Source organism: Atractosteus spatula, chromosome 4 (genome assembly GCF_055471065.1).
Source record: "Atractosteus spatula isolate fAtrSpa1 chromosome 4, fAtrSpa1.hap1, whole genome shotgun sequence".
NCBI classification, from domain to species: domain Eukaryota; kingdom Metazoa; phylum Chordata; class Actinopteri; order Semionotiformes; family Lepisosteidae; genus Atractosteus; species Atractosteus spatula.
This window is the reverse complement of record NC_142709.1, coordinates 43621316-43630424: the sequence shown is the minus strand read 5'-3', so window position 1 is coordinate 43630424 and position 9109 is coordinate 43621316. Positions and strand designations below refer to the sequence as shown.

General features: G+C 32.4%; 1 protein-coding gene across 1 annotated transcript; it reads right to left on the bottom strand.

Annotated features, from left to right (window-relative positions):
- Window positions 1–3804: 3804 nt before the first annotated feature.
- On the bottom strand, window positions 3805–8437 carry LOC148836346 (immunoglobulin alpha-2 heavy chain-like). Its single transcript, XM_088914135.1, has 6 exons — window positions 8364–8437; window positions 7663–8019; window positions 6129–6485; window positions 5613–5738; window positions 5274–5332; window positions 3805–3936 (listed from the first exon to the last, which is right to left on the bottom strand). Exons 1-6 carry the CDS (start codon window positions 8410–8412, stop codon window positions 3805–3807), a joined length of 1080 nt encoding a protein of 359 aa, XP_088770261.1. The 5' UTR covers window positions 8413–8437.
- Between the last annotated feature and the right edge of the window lie 672 nt (window positions 8438–9109).

Below are 9109 nucleotides of genomic sequence, written 5' to 3'. Positions count from 1 at the left end.
CAATATGGAATTGCATATCTAAAGAAATTAATAACTGTATTAATTTAAGGATCTAAATATATTTATTTATATAGCTGGTAGTTTTACTGTAATCCACTTTCTTTGTTTACAAGTTTTTTTTTTAATTTGACTCATTCACGCATGATGAATTGTGAGAGAGTGATAGATGGAGACAAGATGGAGGTTTCTTGTCAAAACTACATTCCCAGAATGCAGTGGGAAATAATGTGCCACCCTCAGTCCACCTGACCAGCTGATGCACTGCATCACAGAAAATGACTAAAGGATTAGCCCATTAAGAGTGAATTCATAAAGCCAGAATTACGTACTATTCCTACGTCTGCAAAACACCTGATCCTTTATTCTTCACACCTGAAACTGAGTCATCACTTGACTGAGAAAGCTTTAGGGAACTTTTACATTGACAAAAAGTAACGCCACACTCTCTTGTTTAAAGCACCACGTCTCTTCCCGTTAAAAGGAGGAGACACCTTACACTTTAACTCTTCAGTTCACAGAGAAATTTCACCAGAGCCTCTTACTAATAGTTTATGCTAACACCTAACTTTCTTAACGCGAGAAGTACTACTGTAAGCAAAAAAGGGTTTTTGGAGGGGGGGCTAAATATATTTAACACTTACGCCTGACATTAGAGGTGCTCACCTGCGCGGTGACGTCCCCACATTTCCCTCTGATTAGCTACTAAATAGGCAGTGAAAACATTTGTCTGTCTTTCTGTGGGGGGAAGGGGGACTGTCTTTGATTGCCTATTCTACTCTGAGAATGCCCGTGGTCTTTTCACTGATAAACGTGTGTTAACAAAAACTACAGTATGCTTAAGAGTTGTTAAACCGGTTTTTATTTATTTTTCGGCACAGCCAGCTGGCTGTCGAGTGGTCACCGCGCAGGCGAGCACCTCTAATGTCAGGCGTAAGTGTTAAATATATTTAGATCTTTGAATTAATATCGTTATTGATTTCTTTAGCATCACAACATTGTCCAATAATACTCTTCTTGTGTCTAATTTCTAGTTTGGTAAGATTTGCATGATAAGCACGTTGTTTAATGGGGATGACATTACCCACGTCTATATCACAGTACAACATTTGTTTGTGTCAGGAATGCCATACCATCTCTGTTGGATTTAAGTCTGGGGATTCAGCTGGAGTTTTCACAAGCTGTGTCTTGTGAAAACAGCCACAACATGTTTTATCTATCCTCTTTTCAACATGGAATAAACCTATTACTTGATCCCTTACTGTAACTACTGCAGGATTTCTTTATCCATTTCAGCTAAATGAGGGGAATTAAATCAGTCAGAATACTGGAGTTCCAATTGTAAAATAACCCTTCTACCTTCATTTGTTTAACTTAAAGAATTTCCCGAAAAATTTGTAATTTGTAATGTAGGGCGCTCTGAATGAGTTTGTCAAGATCACGGTTTCAAAATAAAAAAAAAACATCAAAACTTAAATTGGATGAGAACGTCATGATTGTTTCGCAAGGATGTGAACTTTGAACAATTTGTGATATTTAGAAATACCAACAAATTCAATATAGTGTTGATAATATTTATTATCAGTAATAATGACAGTAGTGGCAGTGGCAGTTTTAAATCATTCATTGTTACTAATAAATGACCTAGCTTCAAACATGTTGTGATATTTAGAAATATAAAAAATGTCAATGTAGTGTACATAATATTTGCTGTTTTAGTTTTTCAAAGACATTTTTATTTGTTAAAAGAAAACTCATGGTAACAGTTGGGTTTGAACACCAGACATCCAATATGGAAAGCACACGCCTAACCCATTACGCCACAGATGTAATCACGTGGGAAGGAGTAATGGAGACATTTTAAAAGAAAGTGCACTACTGTGATAATTTGAGCTACAGTATATGAATATAATTATATGATTGTTAATTTCTTTAGATATGCGATTCTATATTATATTCCCTATTAATCAAATTCTCAAAAGTATGCTTTTGTTTACTGCGATAACGAGCATATTCGCAGAAAAGGTTAAAACATTATTACTTTTTACAAAGTATAGAAACTTAATATAGTCAAAAGGAGCACGTAAAAACTTTTCCAAAATAACCACAGTATGTAACCGAAAGAAAGACTTTGATGCTTAAAATGTTTAGGAAGAAAGTGGAATACTGGTGTGTATTTTTTCTTTAAACTACCAATACCAGCCATTTACAGTTTACATAATATGTTAATGTTCCTAAATTATTATCGTTTATGAGCATGTGAAAGGCACGGTGAGTCAGAGATTCTCAGAAGTTACTTTGTATGATTGGAAACTAATACGTGATAGTATCAATGAAATGCTGTCGTGTTACTTTTTGTCAAAGAAAAACGAAATTGTAAAATTTTCGTTTACAAAGATGGTTACAAAGAAAGTGGACCACAGTAATACTTTGAGCTTTTAGCCTGTCCAAGGTCATTCATTATTAATACTGTTAGTAATATCTTCCGTAAAGACTTTGATGCATAAAATATTTCTGCATCATTAAAATATTTATGATAAAGGTAGGTGGTGTACTTTTGCCCAACTGAGCAATCTTGCTTTTATAAAATATACCGACTTTTTAATGTTTAATGATACACATGCTGTAATACACAGTTTAAATTATTAAAAATCTAAAGAGTGTACAACTTAAATTCTTAATTGGAAAGAGATTGTCTTTCAGCAGTGACCAGGATTTGAAACTAGCCACAGCTCAAATACTGTACATGAGAGGTTAAGCTTTATTAGCTCCATCTGGCAGTTTTACAAGGTGATTCCAGATACTTTTATCATAACTGCGGTATGACTTTTACCGTAGCGTACTTCATGCATTTTGAATGGCTGCATCTCTACATATACAGATATAAAAAGTGTAACTCTTCTGAAGGAATGCGCATAGATAAGTTTCCATAGATTCACTGGTACACAAAAAATGCATTCTTTTCACAGAGCAGTGTCATTATCAATGCCTTTGTCAAATGTAAATTGAATTTATATCCCCACTTCAAGATCATACAGAAGTGAATGAGAGGAAAGCAACTTTTTCTATGGGAAGAAAAAAAATACTTTATTATTTATTTCTGAATATATCAGTATCCTGCCAGAAGGAAGAAAATGTCCTCAATTTCCACTACCCCCCACCAATGTCACCTTACTTTAATTAATTTTGATTTGAAAAAATTAAAAACATAATGAAGAGATGGGAGAGAAAGAAGTGAAGTAAGAGGTCAGAAAGTCAGTCATAGTCCTCTAACATCCTTTTTCTACTATCCTACAGATTGTAGAGGAAGAAAGATATAGAAATTAGAATTAGAACATTATTTTCACTGTCTTGTTTAGATCTTCTTGCTCTTTATCTGCCTCTGGTTGATTTCACACAACTAAGGAAAGCCAACACATACAACTCAGTGAAACAATTACTCTGTTACACTAATTTTAGGTGCAGTGTCATAAATCTTTATTGTTGGATTGTATCCAACAAATTGTCATTCAACTAGAAATCTATAGTATTATTATATCTTTAAAAAATATTAATATACAGAAATATGACAGAAAGAATGGGTTTACAGTTGAATATTCTTCATATTAACTTAGTATTTTAACATTAGTTTTACATTTTATTAGTATTATTACAGTATTATCACAGAATATCAATAAGATAGTAGAAAGTATTTTCTGTTTAGAAATAGTGCCAAAGATTCAGAAACAAAGGCACTTCAGTCTTTTTGTTTCATTTAAATTTAGTACTGTTGTTACTATAAGTTTTTGGAATGCAAAAACATAATTTTCAGTTGTGCTGTTCATATCTGACTTCAGAATACACAGACTGTCTGTCTGTTTTTCTCCTCTTCTTCCCAGTCTTAGTTTTAGAGTCAGCGAAGCTCAAGGCAGCATAATTCAGCACATCTGTGTCCTCATTCTGAAAAAACAGTAACATCGCACTTTTCACTGGAAGAAGCCTGAGCTAGTAGAGGGTAGGAAAAGGATCTCCTGGACCATGCTTTGAACTTTTAGTGTGGATACCTTGTTTGTGATTGTTGTGAATTGGCTGGCCTAATGGTCTCCAGGGTCTGAAAACATAAAGACCCCCAAACTTGTTAAGAGTCACTTTAAGAGGGGCAGTCTCATGATTGGGAGCTAATCCCTCAAATATAGAGAAGGAAGTCAGATTCCATTTTGCATGATAATGTTATCAGGAATAGTTTTGGAATAGCTGGAGGACTCCAAGCTGAACCAATTGAGATTTAAGTACTTGGGACAGAAGGAAGAGAAGAGTTCAGAGGTTAACAGAAGTAGTCACCTGAATTGGAGTGAGTCAATTTGAGAGACACTGCCTAATGACTTGGAGCTGAGAGCTCAGGGAATTGAAGGAGGTGTCAAGGTGAAAGAAGGGAAGGGGAAAACCTAGGGGAAAACTAAAAGATAATGCAGAAGGAGGGAGATCGAGGGAACTCAAAACTTCAAACGTATGCATCTGAGAACTTGAGGTTTAACAACTGAAAAATTGAGGAGGGTTCCTGTCTTCTCTTCCTGAACCCTCACTTGGTAGTTATCATTAGAGATAACACAGTAATACCTCTGAATGTCATACTGGTAACACATTTTTTTTTATTATATATTATATTTATTTAATATATATGAAATATTCCAGACCAGACAGTATCTCTTCTCAGCTTGTTGCCTGCTATCTGTGTCCCTATTGCAAATACCAGAATTAAACAACTGTCTACATACTATTCTTTTTTTTCATTCTGAGGAAGTAATTAGTTTTATTGAAAATATCAATTACACTAAATCACATTTTCATCAAAATAATCAATTTTTGCAACAATTATTGTAAACATTGCAATAACTTTTGTCAAAATGTTTCTTTAATATGATTCACGTATTTGAAGCGAAACCTCTTGAGAAAGCAAACAGAAGAAATTATAAATCAGTTACAATTCATGTGAAGCTCTTAGTATTTATAAGAAATTATATATGAAAAAAGACTAAAGATAGGACCACTTTGTAAAACGTTGATATTTTGGGGGCTGATGAAGAGGATAATAAATTTGGAATGTCAGACCTCACTAATTATAATGACAGCATTCATGAATTGTGTTTTCAATTACAGGCTTTATATGTCTTAATTTTTAATCAAATATTCTTTATTCATATGACTGTTTATGAAAGGTTTTATTTAAAAAACAGTAAATGAACAATTCAAGAAATCATTTGGATTTTATTACTTTAGTTCAGCAGCCAATAAAGTACCTGTTTATTTGAGGAATCCACAGTGGTGTGTTCATGGAGGCTCTGCTGAGAAATATGTCCTGATAAGAAGACATACGTCACACATTATCTGCCCTCTGAGTTAAAATAAAGAAAAACACTGAAAATGAAATGAAATTTGTGATTTTTTTAATGATATATATATATTTTTCAGAGGATTATGGATAAAGATTTTAAAACACAACACAATCCTTCTTTAAAGGTTTAACTATCTGAAATTCATATTTTGGGATGAATCTTAGTATTTAGCTGCAAACAGCAGTATTATTTCTTTAACATAATATTTATTTTTATTGTTATGTTGATTTTTAATCCACTGACCTGTACACCGATTGCCTTTTTTCTTCAGTATTGCATAGTTGAGAACAGCGATCACAATCACACAAACGGCGTTAGACACCAGCAAGCCAAGGACAAAGGGATGACTTAGAATTTGATCAACATTTCCTGAAACAAGTTGCCATGATTATGAAATGCACCATAAATTAAACACAATTTCAAGAAAAAAATAAAGACAATTTATTTTTCCTTTTTTAATTCAAGTTTCATTGTAAATATTTGTTCATACATGTAATCTCTCATGTACAGCAGCTTTGGATTTGCCAGATCAAAAAGTGTGAGAAAACTACCAATCCAAATCCAATTTGAACATTTAAATATAGAAATATATTGGCATACATAGTGTTTTTAAAAATAAGCATAGAGATATTTATTTTAGAGTTATCTTATGATGTAGAAGGTGTGAAGGCAAAACATTTTTCAGACATTTTAAATTTTTCTACGTGACGTGATGAAAATTTCAAAGTAATAGGATTATTATTATTATTTTTCACTCACCTTTACCTGTAATCTCCAGCTCTGTTCCATTCCCAAACAAGATCTCCCCACATATAGCCACAGCACAGTAGTAAGTTCCAGCATCAGAGGGGCCGAGGTTCCTCTTGGGGAGGTTATAGACACAGGTCTGTGTAGGATGCTCAGCCACAGAGCTCCTCTCACACTGATCACTCCTGTTTCCTTGGGTGTAAATTATTCCTGGAAGGGATTCTCCTAATCCATGTCTGAACCAATAAACACTATGCTCTCTTGCACAGGTCTCAGTGTGTATTGTGCACTGCAGAGTCACATTATTTCCTTGCTGGACTGGGACTGACACAGGCTGCTGTACAACACTCCTCCTTATCAACCCTGATTCTAAAAATAACAATTATAGAGTTTAGAAAGTGTAAATTATCTACTGTAACTCAAGTTATCTATAAATTGCCATTTCAAATAAACATACGAAAAAATGTATTCAAAATAATCAGAACTACATAATAGTAATAATATATAGTGTATATTATTGTAAAGTTTCGCTACATATCAAGACTATTATGGTGATCATATAATCATATAAAAGTTGTTTATAAAAGCTTAAAACATCAAACAGTACAATACATTTGATAAAAAATCAAAGAATAGATAAAATTAATAATCAAATACATACAATTACATGCCTTCACATACTGTATAATACCAAATGTTGAGGTATGAAAAATCAATTATAACAAATTGTATATGAGTATTATGCATCCTATCACATTTTCAGCATTTTCAACAGTGACTCACATATGCAAAAAAACAATTCTGGAGGTGTGCATGGGTTCTTGATTTTTTTTTCATAAAACATTTAATCACTGTCTTTTTTCTTAATTAAAAGATTGTCGTTTTCAAAACATTGGGAACATAAACAGCACTAAATTCTGATATTTCTTATAAAATATTAAGGCAATAAGAAGAGATACGATATTGACTCCAGCTTTCTAAGAAGCCTTCACTGCAAAAACAATTATAACCATTAGGAGACATATTTAACCTTTATGTACATTATGTGCCTTATGTACATTACTTTTTTAAAACATCCTTTAAAAATTTAAAAACATAAATTTGTGAAAATGCATAAGATACTATTTTATAGACAAGTTTGGTAAACTACAAATATGCAAGCTGTATACATTTTTTATACATATTTAATATATATAATAATATACATATTTATTATAATATATTTATATTATTATGATGAATTTAAAAAAATAATTGTAATTCTAATGATTTGATACCTCATTAGTGATGCTTTCATATCTAATTATATTATTGTTATTGTTGTTGTCAAATATTGCTACAGTTTAAGTAAACATTAGTCAGTTATCTCCATAAACCTCATTACTCAGCTGCAGTTTGATTTTTAAGTATATAATTATGATATTGATATTATCAACCCTGTCTTCAATCTGTCACTGTCATTAATTAAGTAATGCTTCATATTTATTAGTGCACATTCATAAATATTCCAGACTGTTACTATATAGAATGTAAGATTCTCATTTACCCTTAACGATCACGAGGGTTCCGTTCCCAAACATAACTTGCGTTGTGTAAGCTGTTGCACAGTAATAAGTTGCTGTATCTGATTTCTTTGTTCTAGAAATTGTCAGGTGAAAAAATCCTTTTCCTGTGTTCTTTTCCACCTTGAAGTGTGATTTTTTAAACTCATCAAAAAATGTGGTGTCATTAGAAAAATAATATGAATTTAGTATACATCGAGGTCTCTGTCCAATTATCTGTTTGAACCAAAGCATGTAAGAAATTTTGTCAAAAGGTAAAAAGCATTCCAGAGTCACACTGTCTCCAGGCTGAACCATCTTCAAGATGCTGGGCTGGACAATGTTCTCAATCTTAGCCATACCTGAAATACAACAAAAATAATATAATTGAAACAGAGGAGGAAACTTATAAATTTTATATATCAGTTTATTTTATTTAACTACAGTTCAACTTAAGTTCAGGTAAGAATTAAATCAGGTAGTCAGTTTTCTCATACTTTTGTTGTCTTTTGTTGCATTAAATATAGTACATATATACTGCTGATTTTATTTTACCCTGAAATGGGTGTTGCTTGTTTTTAAACAGTGTCAGAAAAGGTCAATTAAACTAAACAAATACCTGCAATTTTCCAAATACTTTGTACTAGTAGAAAAAATATAACAATCTGCTGATTTTATCCTTATATCAAATTGAATTGATACTTACACACATCACAAAACAGTGCAAGAGTCACACTGAATCGGATCATGACCATAGTTCATCTGTGTTCAGATCAGCTTGTCTTGTGATTAATGAAGCATATGAATTGGAATTAGGAATCTGACTTCAAAAACAGTGTCAAGCAGCAGGAGGATAGGCGAAGAAAACAGCTTGAGTGACTTGATTGGGTGAGGGGATTCCACACTGGTCTGTGTTAGTAAATGAGAGGTCAAACTGCTCTTCACCACGTCAGCGTTTTGAGGATTTTTACAACTAACAATTCCATACAGTATGGTTGTGTTTGCAGCATCACATTTTAAAAACTGCTTTTTAGTTTTTAGACATGCTTTTGTAAATATAAATTACTGTGTATATATATATAACAGTGCATATTGTGCATGATTAAATATTCAGTGATTTTTTTAAATTTCTTATTTTGCATAGCAGATTAAAAAGTTATAGTAGTATGAAAAAAGAGTGATCATTTCCTGTCAATTTTTTAGATGCTTTGTATATGCATAGCTCTTCTCACTGTCATATCATTTAGATTTTTACACAGTTTGTATAAATAGGTTTATTAAGGATGAGTGCAAATGAAATATTGTATATTTTTTCTCCTCAATCTTTTCATTACTATATTCTAAGATAAGTTAAGCAGAGATACAACTGATGATGTTGTTTTACTTTCCAACATGTGACACAGACCTTGTGAGAAATGAGAAGGGTGGTTGTTTTCTGGACCCTTTATTTTC